The 25,068-nt window shown below is 48.1% G+C and overlaps 1 protein-coding gene across 2 annotated transcripts in view; it reads left to right on the forward strand.

The window, feature by feature from the left end:
- The window catches only part of LOC129387050 (uncharacterized), a 110,700-nt gene extending 98,824 nt beyond the window's left edge, over positions 1–11,876 (forward strand). For both annotated transcript variants that reach the window (XM_055075748.2, XM_055075749.2), the window contains exon 6: positions 11,642–11,876. In XM_055075748.2, coding sequence (XP_054931723.1) covers positions 11,642–11,870 — 229 coding nt within the window. In that variant the 3' untranslated portion in view covers positions 11,871–11,876. The remainder of the gene's footprint in view (positions 1–11,641) is intronic.
- Positions 11,877–25,068: the final 13,192 nt, after the last annotated feature.

The raw sequence follows: 25,068 nt of genomic DNA on the forward strand, positions 1-25,068 counted from the left end.
TAATAAACACTAACTGCAAAAATCTGCATGTAGGACACTTGCAATGCTCATGCTTTCCAGAAGAAAAAAAAAGCGTATCATGCCTACACATGAAGGTTGTTCGCTCGGTTTTTCCATCTGGGGTTACTGAGATAGTACACAAACACTAACAGTAATTTTTCAGCTCTTCGTAGGTTTGTAGAACGTGACACACAGAAAAAGCAGTGAGGGCAGTATGGAAAGCTGGGCAAGTTACTGAAGTTGCAGAGTGAGACTTGGCACAGAAAAACACAAGTCACAGACCAGGTGACAATGAGGAGGAACATCTATTTGTCAGCTTTCTTTACCGGGAAGAGGCAAGTGTAGCACAATCAAGGCGCAACGACGTCCGGAGCCTCATGGAGCACACAAATGCAAAGGGCTGGGTTAGTGTATGTACATGCGCCTTCTAATGTCCTTGGGTCTGAGCGCTCACCTGTTGTCTTTGGGCTCCCGGAACAACCTTGCAGGTCTTGTTTTTGAGGTATTTGTGCACCACTGCACGATGCACGAGCGGTACGAGTCGTGAAACGGGTGAAACATCGCGGAGCACAAGCACACAGCTACCGAGGACCACGAAACAGACGAAACTAGCCACGCCGGTCAACGCACACCAGCGCACGCTTCACGATAACAGCAGATAACTAAACATGAAACGTCATGCAGCGGGCTGAGCTGGCTCCGGGCCGGCGGGGCCGCACGGCGTGCGCGCGAAGACACTCGAAGGTGAGGGAGTTGGGAGGGTAGTAACGAGGGAGAGCGATTGGAGAGGAGTTGGGGAGGGGGAAGAGCTCGGCCACCTGGATCGGCGCGCGTGCGCGCGACGATCTACGAGGCCATGCAAGGGAAACGGATTTTTGCGTTCGCCCATTACAAAGATGGCGCCAATTTCCTGTGCCACCGAAACCGGGGAGTGTCCCCCCCCCTGGTTTATTGCCGGTGAGACGCTGGTATATATGTGAACAGGAGCGTGACGTCACAGGTCACGATGCGCCGTCGCTGGCAGCTCTGCCACAGTGTTTTGATTTCCCAATATATTGAGGCGCCACACCGATGACCCCACCGATTGGAAGAGCCACGACGGCTCGTCGTGGCTTTGCCAGTCGGTGCATGAACTGCAGTTGCGTCCCAGCAGCTGCAGATTATGCAGCCATAATCTTTAAGGGGAAATTCCTGTGGTGAACGATGTGCGAGAAGGCGAGGTTTCTGGTTTTCTTTTTGTCTTTTCCCCACACGGCCGTTTACCCCGCTGCCGTGGATGGATAGATGTTATGAGCGTCCCCTTTGGAACGGAAGTTGGGTTGCGCCACCAAGCTCTTGCTATTATACTGCCTAATGTCCAACCTAGGTTAAACAAAAAACAAAACGAAAACCACCATGAACCCCCCCTACCAAATTTTCTGATCCCCTATTGCGAACTGTGCTTTTGTACGCCTCCTTTTTTTGTCGTTTACCTACTTCCACCAATCCTCCGATCGCGTCTTACTAATCCCTATTGGGGACATGTTTACTTTTCCACTGCTCTCGCTGAACCCAAGGCCTTCAGGGAGGCCAGTGGTGCCTAAATCAACGTTGGGTACATATCTTGACATTCTAATAAAACATGTTTCATAGTTTCCCTACCTATACCGCAACAAGCACACGGTTGTTCTTCCTTCTGATATCTAACTTTATAGGTGCGTGTTCTAACGCATCCCAATCTCGCTTCGAAAAGTAATGAGCTTCCTTTTGAGTTATCATAAATTGTTTCTTTCCTGATTTCCTTTTTCCTTTTAAGTAGTTACTCATGGCAGGTTTTCTTTCCATTGCCGCCACCCAGGAGATTATTTCAGCCTCTCTGACTTTCCGCTTGACCTTCCTTGTTGCTGTGTTGCCCACCCCACAGGCCGCATACTTGCTGGTAAGCTTCCTAGTTCTTTTCCTCCACTGTGAATCAATGTTTTGCCTGTACAAATACCTCAACACTCTCCCAGCCCAGTCCCTTTCTTCCATATTCCTCAGTCGTTCTTCATAGTCAATTTTACTGCGAGCTTCCCTTACTTCGAAATTAGTCCAGCCCATATCACCCTGCACAGCTTCATTTGTAGTGTTCACGTGAGCGCCCAATGCGAGGAGGCCCGCTGACCTTTGGTTCCAATCGAGTCCTGATTGTACCCCTGATTTAAAGCGAACAACCGCATTTCCAAAAGTAAGAACCATTACACCTTTCCACATACCTCGGATCACCTCGTACCTATTGTATCCCCACAGCGCTCTGTGCTTCATTATGGCTGCATTTCTCTTCCCCTTCGCTGTTATTGTTTTTTTTTTTCTGTGTTTCCATATATCTATTGCCTTCGTTTATCCATATACCAAGGCATTTATATTCTGTTACCCGAGGGATTTCTTCGTCTTGTATCGCCACTGTCTGTTCACTGTTTTCTTTGAATACCATAACACCTAATTTCCTAACACTAAATTTCAAACCTAAGTTGTTGCCTACCTCAGTACCTCTCCACAGATATTAGCCAGACGTTGCAAATCACTTTTCTTGTTAGCTAGCAACACAGTGTCATCCGCATAATATAAACATGGAAGCTGCTGCTCTACTACTGTACCCGCTGGTTTGTATGAGAGATTAAAGCCGATATTACTTCCTTCTAGCGCCCTCTCCATGCTCACTATGTATATTGCCGCGAATCTATGCAGTGCACGATGGCATAAATAGTGGCAGTGCATAAATAGCAGTGGTGATAAAGCGCACCCCTGCCTCAGTCTCTTGTTGATATGAACGTTCTCCTCACTCCTCATCCCTTCGCATTCAACGCAAACGGTATTTTCTAGGTAAATATCTCTCAAAAGCTGTAGACAATTGTCACCTATGCCATCCCCTTCCAGAGTATCCCACAAAATGTAGCGGTCTACGTTGCCATAGGCTCCTGCAATGTCTAAGAAGGCCACATATAACGGTCTGCTTTCTACTTTTCACATTTCGATACACTGAGTAAAAACAAACAAGTTATCATCCAAACGCCTACCTATTCTGAAGCCATTCTGAAGCTCTCCCAATATGGCATTATTCTCTGCCCGTGCTTGAAGCTTTAATTTGATTGCCTGCATTGCTAGCCTTTATATTACCGATGTAATGGACAGCGGTAATTCTGTCTTTCTCCCCCTTACCTTTATATATTATATTCATTCTATTTTGTCGCCAACTGTCTGGTATTTGTTTATCTGTTAAAGTTTCTTCCACAGCTTTCACCAGAGCTTGCTTACATTTTGGTCCTAGTTCTTTAATCAGCCTAACGGGAACCTATTCTAGCTCTGTGACTGTGCGCTTAGAAATTATCTCTTCCGCTTTCTTCCAGTTTAAATTTGTCAGCACCAGCTCCTTTTCCCCTTGGGTCTCCTTCAGGCTCTTTTTTTCATCAAGTACAAACTCGTCATTGCTATTGAAAGATTCGGCTGGTATTTTCGGATGTAATTTATTGCCGCTTCTCCTTCCAGTCTGTTTACATTTCATCTAGGATATGTTGTTGTATGGTTGTTGACTTCCTGCCCAATAATTTTATGTGGTTCCAAAATATTCTAGTTGCGGCCTCCTTTTTCTCACGTGTTTCTGACAACCAACGTTCACATTCACCTTTTAATTTTGTACCAGTATTTCAACCATCGGCTTTTTGTCTCGGAATATTCCCCATTTACTGGTTACTCCTTTGTGCGGCAACTGCGCCTTGTTTGGTTGCCTGTACTCTCGGGATGCTTTCTGTCGTTCGGCGATTGCTTCCGGTATCTCTCTGTTCCACCAGCTTCTCGGTTTCTTTTTTCGCTTCCAACGAATATGTTGTTTGTCTTTCCGTATTTCTGTCGTTATTACACTTAGAAGCTCACTATATTCCCACTCTTTATTTGGCCATTTGCCAAGTTCTTCCTCGACTCTAGTGACTATATTTCTTATTTGTTCAGCGTTCAAATTTGGTCTGGCCATTTTGCACTTCTTGCTCTCTTTCCCAACTACATATCCAATTTTCAAAATGATTCGTTCATGGTCACTCCCTATGCTGCTATAGCCTTCCTCATCAATGACATTTCTCTCAACTTAACATGAATTTCTTCTGCCATCAGACAGTAACCAATGGTTGATTGCCGGTTTCCCACTTCCCACGTGATCTGCCTTTCACACTTAGGCTGTGTATTCACGATAACGAGTTTATGTTGCTCACAAAGGTCTAACATTGACTTCCCGTTGCTGTCGGTATAGCCATCTAAATCCTGTATGTGGGCATTCATGTCCACAAATAGGATAATTTGAGCACCATTCCCGAAACCTTTAATACCAGCGCTTATGCATTCCACCAACTCTTTATTCTTCTCTGTGCAATTATTTCCGGTCCACAAATACGTAATGCCCCGCCAAGTTTGTTTCCCCACTCATTGTACCTGATAACCAAAGATGCTCTTGAAATTTTGAATTTACTCTTCTCCATGTGGCTCCCTAATGGATGAACATTCCGACTCCCCCTACCTTTCTTTCCGACTTTGTTCTGTTGCACCCTTCCCAAACAGAATTCTCAATCACTGGCGGCTCTTCCGAGTCTCTAAGGTGCGTTTCTGTAACCGCATACACCCCTATTTCTTCTCTATTTAACTGCTCCTCAATCTCTGCCCACTTTCCCTTTCTTTTGCCGCTCTGCATTTTTATGTAGCCTATTGCATGACGAACTGTCTTTCTTGCTTTCCTCCTTTTCCTGTTATCGATAGCGATGTTCTTCTGAGGTTCATTTGGGGAACCTTCTTCGTTACTACCTACTCTGGCCTCCTGAGCGCCAGTAGGCCCCCTAAACAAGCAACAGCGCGACCACCAAGTCGCCAGCCCACTTCTCGTGCCAGCCTGTAATTGAAGTGGATGCCGTCTCGTTTAAAACCACCCCACCTTCTCACTTCCCTGTCTACTTCGACAACTTCGAAGCCTCTCTCTCGGCTCATTTTTATATCGCCTCATCAGCAGCCACCATGGCACTTTGTATGTGACTGTCACATACAGGCAACTCCGGCACCGTGCACACCACGATCTGCACCTGAGGGGATAGCTCGCGCAAGTCGTCCGCCCACTTCGCTAAGCGCTGGGGGTGGACCTCTCCCTTTTCTGTTTAGGACGTCATTTAGTCTACCTGCTGCTATGACAAGGTTGCAAAGCTGGGCATTTTCTGCGAGCTTTCCGTTTGCTTGCTCCATGACAGAACCCAGTGTCCGCCCTGGAAATGTCCCTACTACCACTATTATCATCTTTCACCCTCTCTACAATTGCTTCTGGACACCAAGCCACTTTGAGTCGCCAGCGATAATCACCCTTTCACTCTCTCCTACATCGCCCTGCTTCCATTTGTCCTTTTCCGCGTGATTCGGACTCGACAAGGGGCATTGTCCCCTGGGCTCCTGCTTTTTCCGCGTGGCGGCCTCAAGGTAGGTGCCGCTCTTTCCAGCGAACCCTTCATCACCCTGCATGCGTTCCACGTATTTCGCTGACCCCCCCTCGCCTGTCGCGTTGGGGGTCTGCGTTCCATTGTCACGCACATTTTCGTTCACAATGACGGCCCTGTTCAGCTTTTCCTCGGCTGCTTCAAGTCTCTTTTCGACTACCTTCCGTGCATCACGCTCCCTGTTTAGCTCATTTTAGAGCTCTTGCACCTGTTTGAGATGCTCTTCCTGGAAAGCCTCCATTTTCTTCAGCCTAGTATCTACATCACATTGTGTGCCGGTTGATTCGATGCCCTCTCCATTCTCATCCGTCTCCTCATCTGCCTTGAGGGACCCTCCGTGCACTGCTTGCTTTAGTGTCTTTCTTGCCATGTATTGCACGGCTTTTTGCAAATACTACAATACTACAATAATGCTACTACTGATGCAAATACTATAATACTATATCAATGCAGAGCGCGTGCCTTTCAGCAAAGACCGATACGCACAGGATCCAAATCCTCAAAATGTCGCAAAGCAACTCTCACCACTGTTTCCAAATCAATCAATGCCGCGGAGATCGAAGGTATGACACGCTCTCGCACGCGCTCAACCACGCGGCCACGCTATCACTTTCCTACCAAAACACGCACAGTAAAAGAACTAATAGCTATTTCTCTTGCCACTTCCAAGCTACCATTTAAAGACTACAAACACTCAACGTCCCACCCGGCAGCACGTGTTGGAGCACGTGGCACGAAAGGACTCTCTAACCATCCTGCAAAAACAAATGTACACGAAGCACAACAGCGCACCCGAAATACGAGAGACAAACAAAAAAAGGAAGGAAAAAGAAAACCACCCAATTACTACTTAAAGGTCAAAAATCAGCAAATAAAGAACAGGAGCAAGCTCAAAGCATGCAGAAAAACATGATTTCGTCGCCGCCACGGAGCCCCGAAAAGCAAGTCCATTCGCCACAAAATTTAAACAAGACCACTCATGTCCGCACGGATGGATGGATGGATGGATGTTATGAGCGTCCCCTTTGGAACGGGGCGGTGAGTTGCGCCACCAAGCTTTTGCTACTATGCTGCCTAATATCCTACCTAGGTTAACCAATAAAAAAAAAAAAAAACACTATGAACTACCGCGCCCAAACTTTCTGATCCCCTATTGCGAATTGTGCTTTTGTACGTCTCCGTCTTTTGTCGTTTCCCTACTTTTCTTCCACCAATCCTCCAATCGCCTCTTACTAATGTCTATTGCGGACCTGTTTGCTTTACCACTGCTCCCGCTGAACCCAAGGGCTTCAAGGAGGCCAGTGGTGCCTAAATCGACCGCTGGGTAGACGTCTTCACATTCTAATAAAATATGCTCCGTCGTTTCCCTAGCTTTACCGCAGCAAGCACATGCTTCTTCTTCCTTCTTATATCTCGCTTTATAGGTGCGTGTTCTAAGGCATCCCGATCTCGCTTCGAAAAGTAATGAGCTTCCCTTTGAGTTATCATAAATGGTTTCCTTCCTGATTTCGTTTTTTCCTCTTAAGTAGTTACTCATGGCAGGTTTCTTTTCCATTGCCGCCACCCATAAGATTAATTCAGCCTCTCTGACTTTCCGCTTGACCTTCCTTGTTGCTGTGTTGCCCACACCACAGGCCGCATACTTGCTGGTAAGCTTCCTAGTTCTTTTCCTCCACTGTGAATCAATGTTTTGCCTGTACAGATACCTGAACACTCTCCCAGCCCATTTACTTTCTTCCATATTCCTCAGCGGTTCTTCATACTCAATTTTACTGCGAGCTTCCCTGACTTCAAAACTAGTCCAGCCCATATCCCCCTGCACAGCTTCATTTGTACTCTTCCCGTGAGCGCCCAATGCGAGGCGACCCACTGACCTTTGGTTCCCGTCGAGTCCTGATTGTACCCCTGATTTAAAGCAAACAACCGCATTTCCAAAAGTAAGTCCTAGGACCATTACCTCTTTCCACATACCTCGGAGGACCTCGTACGGATGCGCGGACATGAGCGCCATCTGGTGGTGCTTCAAAGTGGCTTCCTCTGCTTTCCTCCCCATGATTCCGCGGCACCCTCCTCCTCCACTGTCCTGCTCACGCTCTCTCCGCCGTCGCCGTATTTTATCAACACCTCCTAGACAAGAAGGCCGGAGTGCTCGGCGAGTGACGTCACGGGCAAGAGGCCATCGGCACGCTCGGGGATACGGGTTCAGTGAAGGGAACGCGGCTTGGTTCACCTAGCAGCCGTATGCTTTTATTGACCACACCACACGTTTTCTTCAGTCGAAACTGCGGAATGAGCAGCAGGCACCTTACAAAGCATTTATTGAGAGGCACAGATACAAAACAGCTTTGTAAAGCTTGTGCATGTATTGATGCCAGCAGCTTCTTATAGCGCCGCGCTTTGTCGTCTTTGTAATGTACGTTTTTTTTTGTGCATTATAATAATAATAGTGATTTATTATACCCCGCACTTCATACCTATTACTTCAAATAAATTGAATCCATAAAAGCTTTTTCTTCCATATTTTTGTACTTATGGTTTTTATGGCGCGGCAATGGTGAATGTAACGCACTCTATCAGCTTCACAATTGCGTATGAACAATTTTATTGGGGACACATGTATTTCTTCCAATCTGGATTATGCTTAAACGAATAATTTCGCTTTCGACTCACTAATTACAGCAGTGCACTAATTTACAACTCATATAAGTATAGAAACGGAATATAAAACATTCGTGCAGCTATTTACAAGGAAACAGCTGTCTTATTGCGCAGAGTTTCAGCTTTTCTCTTCCTTGCCTTTGCATTGGCATCCAATATTTTGTCGTTCATCTTGCAGCAGTAATTCCTCAATAAAATATTCGTGCTACACGACAAAGGTGCCTTAACACAAATTCACATTTATGTCCATCCTCGCAAGCGTCGAACTCTCAGGAATCATCACTGACGAGCAGTTCAAGTGTGAGGTCAGTGACTAAACGACGTTGGTTTGGCAGATTGATAAATTCCTCTTTCGCTGATAACCACGTAGTTGTGTGCGACAGCGTTGACGGCAAATATAGCTGGATAGACAAGTCCTCCCCTGTCAAGTTGTTTCACGAGGTCGTACCGTCCATCCGAGTCTGAGACCGATGTCAACCTTTTCTCTGTCAGTGCGTCCCTGCATTTCGAACAGTTGAGCTTTTTCAATGAAGCGTACACGGCATAGCCCGCCACGTAGACCAGTACCGGGACGATGTCTTTTATTTCAGACAGTGCATCCTTCGTTACTACCACGTTTAGGCTAGGGCGTGGGTGGTCTGTGTGTGTCTGAAATTCATCCCATCGCTCATCCTTACTGATGGCTGGTAATGCTTTGGTGCTGATGCTGATGGTGCTTTAATGCTGATGGTGCTTTGCAGCCTCTGAAGAAGCTCTGAACATCTTACCCTGGAGTGCGGTGATACAATGAAGTCTGCACGTGGTATCGCCCTAATCCAGGCACTCTGGGCTTCTTCATGTTGTGGAAACTTGAAGACGTAATTTTTTTGACCCGATTTGTAATTGCTCCGGCAATCGGGCACGCAGCACTTGTTAGGCATATCTAGGCACGGCACTCCATATTCCGGGGCAATTGAGACTTGCGGTACACACAATCACAAGCACAGCACAAGTGTTGAGACTGCATGCACTGGTCACGTCTAGAAAAAAAAATGTGCGTTCGGAAGCATGCGGCAGCATGGCTGAGCATGCCGGGACTTGTTTAACCTTGAAGCTATTCAGGGAGCAGCAGGGTTCCTGGAACTAATCGAATTGTCGCCACCGTCGTCGCCTCGTTCTTCTCCGAATAACCGGGGTTAACTATTGTATATCTTCCGCGCTTCATTTTCAACACGTGTGCGCCCCTAGTAGCTTCGCAGCGCGCTGCACGGAACTTCTATGTTGGCCTCTTATGCGTGACGTAGCTCAAGGGGAGAGGGTCAGCCAGAAGGCCTTAAGTTCTCTAGAGGGTGTTGATTTTATCCCCCCGCTACGCTCCGCGTTCACTCTTTCATTTTTCCCTGTGCTCGTTCGCTCGTGTACGCCGCCGTGGCACGCCGACGCTTAACGCAGGAACAGGCACCTAAGAGCGGCGCTCTAAATATTGTTTGGGAACGCAAACGCCGGTTTGGCTTATACGAGCGCAACTAAATTGGCATTTTTATGCGAAGGCACTGCTGTTTATATGCATCAGCGTTAAATATATCTCAACGTTATAAGTAATAAAGCGGCTAAAGATAACAATTATACAAACGGAATAAAAGACACCCAACGGTTGCTTCAGCACAAATTTTGCTCTAAATATTTCCCAGAGAATAAAAATGAACTAACTTCTGAGAAGACAGCGCGATCTTCACAAAAGCTTTATTTTGTTTCGTACTGAAAAAAAGCGCTTGGACATGTTGGCATGAGCGCGAAGATGGAGCATTTATTATTGCCAGTTATTCGCAGAGATGTTCTTAGCAAAGTCCAGCAGAGTGGTGTTTAACTTTCAAGGGTAATAGTTTGGGGTCGTTGGTTTTCCGTGAGGCTGTATGGTGCAACGCAAAGCGGGACAAGGGATGCAGAAAAACGAGGACAAGCACTTACTGGCTACTGAAATATTATTGTCTGTTACACGCTATTAAATAAAAGAAAAACAGAAGGAAAAAAGAACATAAAAGGGAAAGACGCCACCACTGCTCAATGGTCGCGATGGCGTCAGCTGGAATCGGCTAGAACGGCACGTGAAGGATTCCCAGGCATAAGTAAAGCCTCCCTTGCCTTATTGCGAAGGGAGTTGGAATTTATATACTATGCCAATGCCACCGGTGAGCTGTAAAGGCATCATTTGTTTTTTATGTTGCTTTTTTCCTTCGGTTTTTTTTTTCTATTTGAAGTCTTGTATGGGACAATGAAGTTTCAGTTGGCAGTAAGCGCTTGTTCTCGTTATTCTGTGTCCCTTACCCCACTTCGCGCTGCACAAAAGGGCCTAAGTGTTCACCATATCAGAAGAAATGGAAGAGCTGGTACGACATCAATGCACATCACTCCACATATCATTGCAGCAGCTCACCAACGGTGCATAGACATAGACAAGGGCCGCCCTCTCTGAGCTCAAGCTGCCTCTGCTTCGTCAAGCTGCGCGCTGTATCTCTTGTGCGTTCGTCGTCCGTACTTGCATTTAGCATTTATTTACCGTGTACGCTTTGTTTCTGGCTGTGGCATTAGGACGTGGCGATACATAGTTCCCCTAATCACGCGTTTGCATGCATGGTTGCTAACGTTATCGCGCTGCGCGTGAAGCTGGAGTCTCTGTAAGCAGCAAAACCCTCAGTATTTATGCGAGCGCTTGAAGCGCAAAAGCAGTGCACGGAACGCGACCGACCGAGAGACAACACGCGCAACCATGCGAAGGTGACGCCCGTGGCGGCGAACACAGAGCCAATCAACTCGTGGCCCCAAACTGGTCGATGCGTTCTCACGGGCGGCCTGCACGTGCGGCCTGACTCGCGCAGTTTCGCTCCACATTCGCGCAGCGACAATCCAACGCGAACGGAGGAGCCACAGGGCTCGTTAATTGCGCGCATGTAGCTTTATCGGCTTCGATGAAAAGCTCTGCTACCGAAGCTCTAATTTTTCACATAAGACGCGTTAATTTTTTTTTTCTTTTTTGGCGACGCAACGCATTTGGTCAGTTGTGATGCAATACAATGTTGTTTTACAGTTTGAGCCGAAAATCGAAAGTGTATCGGCAATTGGTTAGGATACACAACTCACATTCGAAGCTCATCTCACTGGTACAAAAGGCTCAGAAATGGTGTCGGGTTCAAAGCAGCACGCCTCTTGAGGATACCGTCCGGACCAAGGGTGTAATCGCCAGCGCGCGTCGCTTCGTTGATACGCGGGGCTACCGTGGCGTTCGCTCTTCATCGATCGCAGTAGGATGCAGGATGGCGACTCTTGCACTCTAGAGAATAGCTGACGGCGACGGTGGCCGAACCGCGCAGGCACTTCGCAACTGCGGCTCGGGGAAGGTGGCGGGCGTGGCCAGTGTTGCCAAATGCTTGCTGTATAAAGTGTGTGACAGAGACTGAGTTATTCATATTTGTTTTTAAACGAAGAGCGGTGTTTATTGATATCTATCTGCCTTGTTTATGTTTTCACAGTGCTCGCAGCCTTTTGACGGACGTCTTTCGACAGTGCGCAATGAATGACATCAGCCGCCAGCAGAGGTGTGCAGAGAAGCCAGATACTAGGGGCATTCGCCAGCTTGAAGATATCGTTGCTGACGACGTCCAGTGTGCCGGCGGTGGTGGCAGGTGCCCGAGATGTGACACTCTGCTCTCTATCACAGTCGGCCTGCTGGCGTTTGTTGTGTCAAATAAATGCCAGTGAAAACTGCTTCTTCCACTTCGACCAATCCACTTTATTTAAATATGAAATATACGCTCTGATGGACGCAAACAAAATGTCATTTGTCAAGCTTGACGTGGTTTGCGTCCCTATTCGTGGCAAACCGTAGCAAAACCGTAATTTTAGAACTAATGTACATGCAAGTAGACCATTGCAACAATATAAAGGCAAGAACTAAAATAAGGTCAACTATTCTAAAACACGATAGCATACCGAGTCAATTGGTTTATTTACAGAGCATAATAACTGGGCTACAAACATGCAAAAATTAAAGGGCTGAAGCAAGGACAAATAATAACTACGACGGTTCCTTATGTTAATAAACTGAATAGAATCTAGAAGAAATGAAATGTGAAATACTAATCAATGCGAATGCAGTGGGAAGCAACCATGGCAGAGAGCATTATAATAATTTATTATTATTATTATTATTATTATTATTATTTGGTTTGAAAACATGCATAAACTTAAAGGCAGAAACAATTCGCCAGCCATCCCACTCTGTGAAGGTGGTTGACCAGCGAAGCTGTATGTGTTGTATAATATACAGCACAGTGATACATAAATATTTCAGCGTCATTTATTATGTCAAGCAATTAACTATAGCTTTGGGGTCACTGTGATAGATAGCCAAGGGTTCAGTGACGAAGCTGAACAAGTTCTTGGCGAAGGTCAAATTCAAACGCGAGCGCCTCGTGGTCGTTGGCACCTTGGGATTGTTGTAGCACTGTAGCCTGAACCGTTCGAGCATAAACGAGGGCAGCCAATTGTCATCTGGCCGCTACACGGAAGTGGCCGATGACGAGGACTGGAGTTTGATCGTCATCGGCTGGAGCAAACAGCCATCCAAAGTTGTCGTTCATAAAGTGCTGTACGTCGCCCTTGGAAGAGGCAGGTCAAGCGTACACGGTGGCCACGACAGTCCCGTCGGCCATCTTCATGGCACACACGTCGGCACAAAACGCCGTACTTTCTAGTTCCTAGGTGGTGGACGAAACGTCGTAGGGTCGGACGTAGGGTCGTAGGGCAGCATTACCACTACAGAAGAGAATTGAACTTCTACACTGGAAGGATGAGCGGCAATGGAGCCAGCTGTGGAAGACGACGACGATGACGAACACGCGAGTATAGGCACGAGCGCGTTCCAGCGGTCGCGCCCCTCTGCTAAAATGAGCCAGCTGTGGAAGAAGATAAATATGTTCGAGCCATTGCTGCTGATGATGATGATGACGACGACGACAATAGTTTCCTTTTGCCAGTGGATTTGTGATACGATACCCAACCAATCACGGAGAAATACCATCATACATAAGTGGACGGACTGGGACGAATTCCGTAAGGGGCGCCTCACCACAGCACAAGACATCACAGAGATCGAAACCTGGACGGCGGAACTCCGCGATGCAGTGCGCTCAGCCACAAAGACCATAGAAACACACGAGGACGTCATCATCATGGACAGCCGCCTGGCCCATCTGATTGAGGCCAAACGTTCGATACAGGCGCGTTGGAAGCAGCACCGGCTGAATCGCAAATTGAGGAAGAAGGTGGCTGAGTTAAATGGGGCCATTGAACAACATTGCAGGCTCCTGTGCCGTCAACAGTGGAACGAGATCTGCAACCGAGCTGACAGGGGATTGCATCGCAGTTGTACATGGAATCTATTTCGCACCTCCGAGACGAAACAAAGACCAAGTCAAACCAGCGCGACCGCCTGGCCCGCCTCATGCACACCATCACACAACAACAAGGAAAAGACGCTGTTATCAGGAGCCTGGAAGCCAAGTATCTGCCAGACATGCCAACGGAAACCCACCCGCCGTACGGGAGGCTGCCCAACGCGTGGCTCGACCGAGACATTACCATATCAGAGGTACGGGTAGCGCTGCACGAGCTCAACACCCGCTCAGCAGCCGGCCCAGATCTCGTTACAAACAAGATGCTACGCAACCTGGACGACGCTTCGATAGAGGTTACTTCAATGAATGCTGGCATTCGGGCAAGCTCCCCCGACAGTGGAAAACGGCTAGAACAATCCTGATTCTGAAACCTGGCAAACCACTGGACATCGGCAACCTGCGTCCCATCTCGCTGACGTCCTGCGTGGGCAAGGTGCTGGAGCACGTGGTCACCAACCGGTGGCAGGAATACCTAGAGAAGGAAGGCCTCTATCCTGACAGGATGATCGGCTTCCGGCGCAGACTCAGCACACAAGATGCCATGTTAAAACTCAAACAAGAAATCGTCGACAACAAGACACAAGACAGCAAAGTAATTCTGGGTCTCGATTTACAAAGTGCATTCGACAAAGTCAAACACTCAGCCATATTAGGACAAGTATCAAGACTCAACATGGGGGTAAGGAGCTACAATTATATTCAAGACTTCTTGACCAACCGCACAGTAGAACTGCACGCCGGAGACCTCAAGCTCCCCGAACACAAGCTCGGCAGTACGGGTACTCCACAGGGTTCGGTCATATCGCCGTTGCTCTTTAAGCTCGTCATGATCGGGGTAGCGAGGGCAGTAACAGGGACCGGCGTCCGGCATACGATCTACGCCGACGACATTACCCTGTGGGCGGCCGGCGGCACCGACGCCAGCATCGAGCAACAGCTGCAAGCGGCGGTTACCGCCATCGAGCAGCACCTTGATGGCACAGGCCTAATGTGCTCGCCCGCCAAATCCGAGCTGTTCGTCGTCACACCGCTTCGACCGGGACGGAAGCGCGCTTCTCTTCGGGCGTGTGATCACATCAAAATTGTGACTGCATCGGGGCAACGCATCCCCGAAGTTCCCAAGATCAGGGTCCTGGGCCTGCTGCTCAACAAGAGTGGCGGCAACGACGAGACCATCAACAAGCTTACCACCAAGGCAATGGACGCCATCCGGCTCATACATCGAGTCTCTACACGACGGGCGGGCATGCGTGAAGACAGTCTCGTGCGCCTTGTCCAGTCGTTCGTGATCAGTCACATCGCCTACGTTGCGCCCTATCTTAACTGGCACGTCACTGACAGGACCAAGATCAACACACTGATCAGACGGGCTTACAAGACAGCGCTGGGTTTAATAGAGACCACGAGTACGGCTCGGCTCTTGCAGCTCGGCGTCCATAACGCCCTAGAAGAAATAGCCGAGGCGACGGGCCGCAGTATACTGACGTCCCTGGGTTACAACCCCCAAGCTCCCTGCCGGCAACCGTGCGAGATCACAGATGAGGCGCGGGCCCACATTTACGTGGACCCCATCTCGAAGAACATGCACCCAGAATACAACCAAGAACGGCGGCAGGCGCGGGCCAAGGCCCTCACCGAGCAACACGCCCAAGACCCGCACGCCCGGTACGTGGACGCAGCGGAATACAAGCGGGAAGGCTTCGCGGCAGTGGTCGTTGCGGCGGCTACCGGCACTAAGACAACGGCAGCGAGCGTGCGGTGCACGAACGCCACAGACGCCGAGGAGCTTGCCATCGCTCTGGCGATCACCGAGGCCGAGTGTCGCACCGTGCTCAGCGACTCGAGGAATGCCGTGCGCAACTTTGCCAAGGGGCGAATATGCGCGCCGGCGGCCGCCATCATCGGCAAGCTCCAATTTCAAGACCGCGGCAGCACCGTCCGTATCAAGTGGTTCCCGGCGCACGCCAGCGAGTGTGCATCCTCACCGAACCACAACGAGACGGCCCATTCGGCGGCGCGAGCGCTTACCTTCCGCGCCCCCGAGAGTGACCGTTCCGTGTGGTGGTTCGAAACCAAGGACAGATTGACTAGTTATGCCAAAGTAACCAAGTGTTACCGCTTAGCTCGACGGACAATGCCGCCTCCCCACCCGGCACTCAGTCGGGAGGAGGGCGTAATCCTAAGACAAATACAGACTGCGTCACTCCTCGCCCCCGCAATGCTGCACGTGCTTCACCCAGAGCTCTATCCGAGTGGGCTGTGCGGTGTTTGTGCAGCGGGTCCGGCGGACCAATGGCACATCATGTGGGACTGTGCCAAGTTCCCGACGGCAGCTACCTCCAGGACTTACCCGCCAGAACTTCAAAGTGCACTGCAGTCTGCAGACAAGGACTCACAACTATGGGCCGTCCAGCAGGCCCGGGGTGCGCTCGAATAGCACAAGCCTCATGACCCACTACAAACGGGCCCAACTAGGCTAGTGCAGAGTAGGGTATAACCCCGGGTCGACGCTTGGCCAGCGCCACGACTCGTTAAATCGTCGTTTGCCGGCACTTTATTAAAGTTATTCCTATCCTATCCTATCCTATATCCCCTTAAGCAATGAGCGACAACAGAGCCAGCTGTGGAAGGAGACGACGACGACGAAGGCGCGAGCACTGGCACGAGCGTGTTCGCAGGTTGTTCGCGGGCGACGGAAATGCCCTATAGCCATATAGAGCCTTTTTATTTTATTTATTAATTTATTGATATTGCAATTCCCGCCGGGATTTCGCAGGGTGGGATACAATACATGAGAGAAAATACAACATAATGGCAAGCAAAATATATGTACATGCCTAGTTCACAGTCAATAAAGAACACAAAAAAGAAATTTAAGCAAAGCATTTATCAAATGTGCAAATGAAACAGAGGAACACTGAACGCATATATCATATAGGCAGTCACTATAAAATAACCAATTATGCTTCAGCCATCAAGAAGGGATGCGAAAGCTGACGAACAGTCTGCTTGAACGATACAGCTGCTGAGGTTATTCCAGTCTCTCACTGTTCGTGGAAAAAACGAATACTTGTCCAGAGGGCCCGTGAACGAGCGGAGAGGCATGGCTTCTCTGTTCCAACATGGGACTAGCCAACGGCTGGGTAGGGACCTGCAGGACCTGCTTAGCTCCTCAGGACCCCAATACAGTCGTTTACTACTACTACTACTACTTGAAAGAGTCATTATGAGAACGAAAAAGTGTGATTGTTAGTTCATGTCTTTGGCGTGTTGAATAACCGGAAGAAAATGTAATCCATTCGTTAACGTCGACTTTATAGTGCCCCTTAATTAACAGATATAAAAATTTTAGTCGTGATGAGCAGTTTCTATCGGATAACGGGGTTAGGTTAGCGCGAGCTTGTAGTTCAGTCACTGAGCTGCGTCGAAAATTGTTATAAATGAACTGTACGGCTCTTTTTTGGACATTCTCTAGCTTCAGATTATTACCTTTTGTACAGGGGTACCATATTATATCCGCATAGTCTAAGGCTGGGAGGACAATGGATTTGTATGCTAATCTTCTTACAGCAGGGGTAGCCAGAGTTAATGTTCTTAAAAAGAATAACTTTCTATAAGCATTCGCTGTAACGTAGTGAATATGTTTATTCCACCTAAGATTGTTTGAAATCCATAGCCCAAGATATTTGTATTCAGACACTTCAGACAAAGGCACATTGTTAAAATTATACGGGAACGATAAGGGCCCATTCTTTCGAGTGATCCGCATGAAAACGGTCCTGTCGAAGTTCATACACATCTGCCACCGTCTACACCAAGAAGCAACACGCTGAAAATCATTGTTTAACAATGCCTGATCCGATTGATCATTAACCTCCGTATATAGAACACAGTCCTCCGCGTACAATTTTATTTTGACAGAGATGTCTTCTACCATGTCGTTTATATACATAAGAAAAAGGAGTGGCTCTAGGACCGAGCCCTGCGGGACACCTGGTTTCACTGGTAACTGGTTAAATTGATGGCCTTTGAATTCAACAAACCGGTGGCGATTGTTCAAATACGCTGAAATACAATTGACAAGGTGAGAGTTTCTGAGCAGACTATATAATTTAAATAACAATTTATTGTGTGATACTTTGTCAAAAGCTTTTGAAAAGTCCATAAAAATTGCATCAATTTGTTTTACATTATTTACAGATACGGCAAAATCATGGATGGTAGCAACTAGCTGTGTACAAGTTGAGTACCCTTTCCGAAATTCATGCTGGCATTTTGTTAAGATATTATGTGCATCTAAGAAATCCACGATATGTTTATGTATTATGTGCTCTAATAATTTGCAAGTGTTAGAGGTTAAAGAGACCGGACGGTAATTCTTTATAGACTATTTGGCGCCGTGTTTATGAAGTGGTATTACTAGGGCTGTTCTCTAGTCATTCGGGAGTTGACTTTCTTCTAAGGAACGTAAGAACACAATGTACAAGTATTTCGAAACCCATTCGGTATACCTTTTTAGGAAAGTGTTGGGTATATCGTCTGGGCCTGAGCTTTTCTTTTCATCAAGTTTTAAAAGCATGTGGAATATACCCTGTTCGCTTATTGATACATCAGAAATAGGGGGCGAAAAAATCTCAAACGCAGGTAAGACACAATCATCACAAGTAAAAACGGAATGAAAATGCTCATTAATTAAGTTAGCAATTTTTTCTTCATCATTCAAGTGAATACCATCAACTTCAAATACATCGCATTGGTAATGTTTCGGTGACACCTCCCGCCAGAATCTATCTGGAGACGCTGTGATGAATTTAGGCAATGACTCTTCATAGTAACGTTGCTTCTCGGTAGATAGTTGGATCCGAAGTTTAGATGAAATAAATTTCTGCCGTTGACCTGGTGAAGCACTGCTTGATTTTTTGATATTATTTTTTAACCTCTTGAGCTGCCTTTTCAATCTAAGCGTCTCCCGAGAAATCCAGGGATTCTTTTTTCTTTTCTTAACAATAGTTGGTACATATTTTTCAATGCAGTCATTAACAATACTCTTAAAGCGTTCCCATAGCTCCTGCACGTCTACAATGCTATCTGAAAATGAATCTAAGTAAAACGAAAGCGTATCTATAATCGAGACATCATCAGCTCGGGAGAAATTGCGGAATCGGACAGCGCTACAGCTGTCTTTCCAATTCATATTATTTATTGTCAGTAACACAGCCTCGTAATTCGATATACCGGGAAATACATCGAATTTAGTTTGACCACTTATGGCCCCACTTACTAAAAAGAGGTCCAGGAGTGTTTCAGAATTACCCTGTATTCTAGCATAGGTATCCACCAACTGTAATAAATTAAAAGAAAAGGCAATATGCAGCATAGCCTCCCCTAAGCTGTCGTCATCACTTCTGACCGACATCGTTTCCCAATCAATGCTTGGCAAGTTAAAATCTCCCGAGAGAATAATGCGGTCAGCGGGTTTCACATGCTCGCTCATGTATAGCTTCAAAGAATCCAAAACTTCAAACCAGAATTAGGAGGTCTGTACAGAGCCGCTATGACATATCGAATATCTTCATGGTAGGCCTTGCAAAAAATGCATTCAACATGTAATAAATCAGGCATATTTAAGAGCTTAATGTTATCCTTGAAAAGGATAGCTACATCTCCACCCCTGCTACTTCTGTCTTTTCTGTCTGCTGTCTGTCTACCTCTGCTACGTCTGTCTTTCCACCCAAGTGTAATGAACTCGCTATCATATATTTCTTCATTTAACCATGTATCCGTCAAGACAACGATGTCTGGGTTATACGACAAAAGAATTCCCTCTAACTCTGTGCGCTTGTTTATAACGCTCCTACAATTTACGTTAAGTATTCCTAAAGAGCCACGATTGCGCTTAGTCTGTCAGTTTTGAGGACCTGATTTCTTCAGCTTATAACGGCATCTTTTTTCAGGATTCCAACCAAACAAAGTCCCGTTGATGCTCAATTTATCGTAAAGCAGCTTTACTTTCGTGTTTTTCTGCCTTTCTTCCTTAGAACTCTCCCATAAAAGCCTCCGTGTGTCATGTACTCGCTTAGAAAAGTCTCCAGATAGTGACAGTTCACTGCCCTTCAGTTTATGCGATGCTTTAAACAGGGCATTCTTTTCTTGGCAGTGAAGAAATTTTAGAATCACTGGTCGGGTTTTATTTTTGCTTTTTCTTCCGAGTCTGTGACACCTAGCGATGCCTGTTACGTTAATGCCTAGTTTTTCATTAAAGACTTCATCTTTTACATTTCGTTCTAAGTCTTCTGAAGTTTCAACTCTAGGTTCATGTAAGCCATAAATTATTAAGTTATTTCTCCTGCTTCTGTTTTCTAGATCATCAATATGCTCATTAATGTTGGCGAGTTGTTCCTCGAGTTTCGTTATTGTTGTTTCGATGCCTTCTAATTTAGAGTTCAGTGCACTTAAACCACTCAATCGCCGCTCGATGTACTCAGTTTTCTCTGTTAATTTTGATAGGTTCCTTTGCATTTCATTCTGTGTTACTTGCATGTCCTGTATAGTAGAAAGAATTTTACTTTGCCCATTTAACAGTTCTAGCAAGAGATCTTTTTCTGTTGGACCTGTATTTCCTTTTACGTCTCCGGAAACCAGATCTCTAATTAATGGGCTCATTATACTAGACAAAAATAATTAACACACAGTGGGCAGGGCAGCAGCAGCAAAAACCGGTTATCCGATCGATAACCAGGAGTTGGCATATATCTACTAACCTGCCACATGAAGCAAAAGGGATTGTTCAGCATGTTGCCGGGATTGCTGCCGCCTCGCCCACTTGTGAAGCGCAGCTCGTCAGGCGCCTTTGTAGCTGTCCGATGGGGCATGTGACTTGGCGTCACTGTTGTGGAGGCGATACCCAGACTTGTGACGCATGGAAAACTTTGTCGATTCATGATGCCGCATTCACCACGTGTCGATGAGTGCACGCCAGTGTCTTGGTCCACGCCCACCAACGCTGTCGAAGTAGCACAGGTGCTAGTCTAAGCTTGGTTTCCGAAAGTAAGCACCGTAACCATAGCATGAAGCAAAAGAAATTGTTCAGCATGTTGCCGGGATCGCTGCCGCCTCGCCCACTCCTGGGTATTAGTTTTACAGCTTCACTGTAAAAATAAAACAAGAAGCAGGCTAACAACCGCATGCCACGGGAAGGGGCCCTACGCTTGCCTGCTCTTTAGATAGGAGGAGACAGAAACATAGGCAAGATAGCAAGAAAGGATGGAAACAAATAACACGATTACAAATCACGAACACTGATGCAAAACAATAACAAGGAATAGATTACGCCGGTAGAAACATGAAAGGTCATGACTGAAAAAAAAAAGAAAAATTACTCACGAGAAAGCATGCAAGAGTCGAGGACACCTAAGCACTTCTTATGAGTTGTCAATGCAAAAGCATTAATGTCCAACTGAATGCCTCTTAGCGGTCGTTCTAGTTTTGAACACCTCGCGGGCAAGCGAGCGCGACTAGACGCTTGGCCAACGCCTCCTATATGTCAGAAGGCCGGTGCACTTCGATCCGTGACGTCATTATACCTTGGCCGACTGCCATACAATCTTATGGTGGGACGCTCCCGAGTGATCTGTGGTGATTTTGACGAGGCCGCTTTTGTCATGCCGGGCTTGGCAATGGAAATTTCCGTCCAAATTGCATGATGTCTGAGAGCAGAGTCCAAAGGCCTGCTATGTAGGGGCGCTGGTTTACTCTAGAGGATAAGACACTCGGCTTGTAGGCGTGGAGTCGTAGGTTCCAAACTCACTTCCGCCAATGTTTTTCATTTCGAATGTATTCTTTTTTATGTATTCATTTCTTTAAGTTTGAACGCAGGCGAGAGCCTGCGCGGAGAAGGAACGTGCGGATAGCACAGGCTTCCGAGAGAGCGCGTGACGTGGCGTCGCGTGGATTCCCTCTCCCCTCACGCAACATCTGCCATCCTTCTACCTTGTACCTAAAAAAAATTAAATTATGGGGTTTTACGTGCCAAAACCACTTTCTGATTATGAGGCACGCCGTAGTGGAGGACTCCGGAAATTTCGACCACCTAGGGTTCTTTAACGTGCACCTAAATCTAAGCACACAGGGGTTTTCGCATTTCGCCTACATCAAAATGCGGCCGCCGTGGCCGGGATTCGATCCCGCGACCTCGTGTTCAGCAGCCCAACACCATAGCCACTGAGCAACCACGGCGGGTACCTCGCACCTAAAATGTACCTTCTACTCACATTCCTTTCGAAGGAACTGTGACAGCTTCATTACTCTTGAAGGGATGGTGGCACGGGAATCGTCCTGGGGTTTGCTGCTTTTGTTCGGATTCATGTCACATATTTGCCTACAACAATAATTTGCCTACAATGTGAGCCCCTCTTGTTGCCGCATTGGTATGATTTAGTCAAATTCACAAACCTGAAATATTTTCGTACCATGACACATCCGCAACTAAACAGTGGCTCACACGAAAAGCATTCGTCAGATTTTAGTTCAGATATAGATGGTGCCAAAATTATGGCGAGCACTTGCTGACCACAGATTTTAGCTGCAGATATACTCCCTTTTGTCCAACACTTGTTGTGCCCCTAAAGTGCGGTGACAAACCACAGCCACCAAAGTGTCCAGCTATTATGGCATTTTCATTTTCATTTGTCACCAAAAATTCTGAATTTGAACGATGTGTTTCATTTTTCATGACATGGTACACTATATTAATATTCAGTATATGTATTTTATACTAATATTGACACGTGTTCTTATCTTTATCGGGCGACCACGTTTCGCCGCTTAACAACTGTAATCGCACAGCGACGGACGCGCCTGCATGTATCCGACGTTTCTGGAAAGTTATCGATGCTTCTACCCGGCTGTCTGTTGTCGCCGAACCTTATGTTATCTGATTTGATCGCCTGACGCGAATGGCGTAGAACATTGTGGAATACGCGCGGGTCCCAGTGATTAGTCTGGAACATTCGACGACTGCTGTATAAAAGCCGACGCGCTTGACCCGCTGAGCAGATTTTCGACGATCGCCGACAGTGTTCGCCGCTATCGTTGTGCTATAAGTGTAGCCTGTTTTTGTGGGCACAGGTTCACCCAATAAAAGTTAGTTTTGTTCTTCACAGTATTTCTACTGTGTTCTTGAACGTCACCACCACGTGACATCTGGTGGAGGTGCTTTTCGTTCATGTACCGGACGCCCCCGACAAGCCGTGATCCAAGCCCGGACCGCAAAGAGAACACCAACGTAGTCCCGGAGCATCGAGCAAGCCGCCGTCTTCAACAGCTGCCCCCGGAGCACGGACTTCTACCTGAGAAGACCAAGAAGATTGTGGACAAGGCAACCCCAATGGCAGCCCCAGCGTCCCCCATCGTGCTGCAGCAGCCCAGGGAACCTCCGACGTTCCGCGGATCAACATTTGAGGACCCGGAAACCTGGCTAGAGACGTATGAGAGGGTCGCTACGTTTAACAGTTGGGACAGCGACGACAAGCTGCGGCATGTCTATTTCGCACTGGAAGACGCCGCTAGGACCTGGTTCGAGAATCGAGAAGCCACCTTAACGACGTGGGACCTTTTCCGAAGCGGCTTCTTGCAAACGTTTACAAGCGTCGTGCGAAAAGAGCGAGCCCAAGCACTACTAGAAACCAGAGTGCAGCTGCCAAACGAGATGATCGCGATCTTCACGGAAGAGATGGCCCGTCTTTTCCGGCACGCCGACCCGGAAATGTCAGAAGAGAAAAAAGTCCGCTTCCTAATGCGGGGCGTCAAGCAAGAACTTTTCGCAGGACTTATTCGTAACCCGCCGAAGACCGTAGCTGAGTTTTCGGCAGAGGCATCGACGATCGAGAAAACTCTGGAGATGCGCACCCGGCAATATAACCGCCAGGGGCTCACGCCGCAATACGCCATCCAAGGACTAGATTCCGGCGACCTTCAGGAGACCATCAGGGCCATTGTGCGCGAAGAACTGCGCAAGGTCCTGCCTTCGTCGCAGCCCCAAGTGGCTTCGATCGCCGACATCGTCAAAGAAGAGGTGCACCGATCGCTTGGAGTTCCCGAGCTGCAACCACAATTACCGGAGCCCCAGCCAGAAGCGATGACCTACGCCGCCGTCGCACGCCGTCAAGGTCCCCCGCCGCGACCGCGCCAGGGCCCTGTCACGCCGCAGTTCCGTCGTCCGCCGCCGCCGCCGCCAGCACGCCCACCCGTCACCCAGCGTACCTACGCGAGGAAGACGGACATTTGGCGAGCCCCCGACCACCGCCCGCTCTGCTATCACTGCGGAGAAGCCGGCCATGTGTATCGCCGATGCCCATACCGGGAGATGGGACTGCGAGGCTTCGCCGTCAACGCACAGCGCCCGAGGGAAGGTGAACGCCCTCGTGACATCGCCGACTACCTCGCCGCTACTAAGTGGAGCCCTCCACGATCGTCCCGTTCGCCGTCATCAGGCCGCTACCTGTCGCCGCAGCGCCGACCATACACTGGCCCAGCCCGAGGCCGGCCCGTCAGCCCATATCCGGAAAACTAAAAGCAGCAACCGATGGAGGTGCGGTTGCTGTTCGTCGAACTGACGAAGATCCTCCGCCGCCGACGAAGACGCCGAAAAGCCTATCTCGACGACATAACAACGACGACACACCACCGTCCCGACGAAGTCTGGCAGGAAAGAACACGCTGACGAAAGACCACCTGACGACGCCACGTGCCAACCACAGGTCAACGCGACACAGCCGTGATCCGACGCCAAGGCCTAACTGTAACGCAAGGCAAAGAACCACCGACCTCGACGTGCTTCTCGACGGCCACGCAGTCACCGCGTTAGTAGACACAGGAGCCGATTACTCCGTCATGAGTGGACCCATCGCAGCCCAATTGAAGAAAGTTAAGACTGCATGGGAAGGCCCGTTAATTCGGACCGCTGGAGGACACCTCATCACGCCGAGTGGAATCTGCACGGCAAGAATTACCATTCATGACCGGACTTACCCTGCCACCTTCGTTATCCTGCAACAGTGTTCACGAGACGTCATTCTCGGCATGGACTTCTTGAACCAACACGGCGCAATCATCGACCTGAAGTCGAAGTCAATAACGCTGTCGGAAGATCAAGCGATACCGCCGGAGAGCCCTCGTAGTCACCACGCCTTGAGTGTGCTCGAAGATCAAGTGAGCATCCCGCCTCGCTCCAGCATTGTTATTTCGGTCGGCACCGAAACACCCGCTTACGTAGAAGGCGTCATCGAAGGCGACCAACGTCTACTGCTCGACCGTGAAATTTGCGTCGCAAGAGGGATCGCTCGACTGCACGGAGGAAGCACGAAAGTGTTGCTGACAAACTTCAGCCAGGAGTTCAAGCACATCAACAAGGGCACGACGATCGCATACATCGAGGACATTCAGGAAACCAGCGATGCGTTTGTCCTCTCGGATTCTGTTGCATCTACCCCGACGACCGCAGT

The sequence above is a fragment of the Dermacentor andersoni genome, chromosome 2 (genome assembly GCF_023375885.2).
Source record: "Dermacentor andersoni chromosome 2, qqDerAnde1_hic_scaffold, whole genome shotgun sequence".
Lineage (NCBI taxonomy): Eukaryota > Metazoa > Arthropoda > Arachnida > Ixodida > Ixodidae > Dermacentor > Dermacentor andersoni.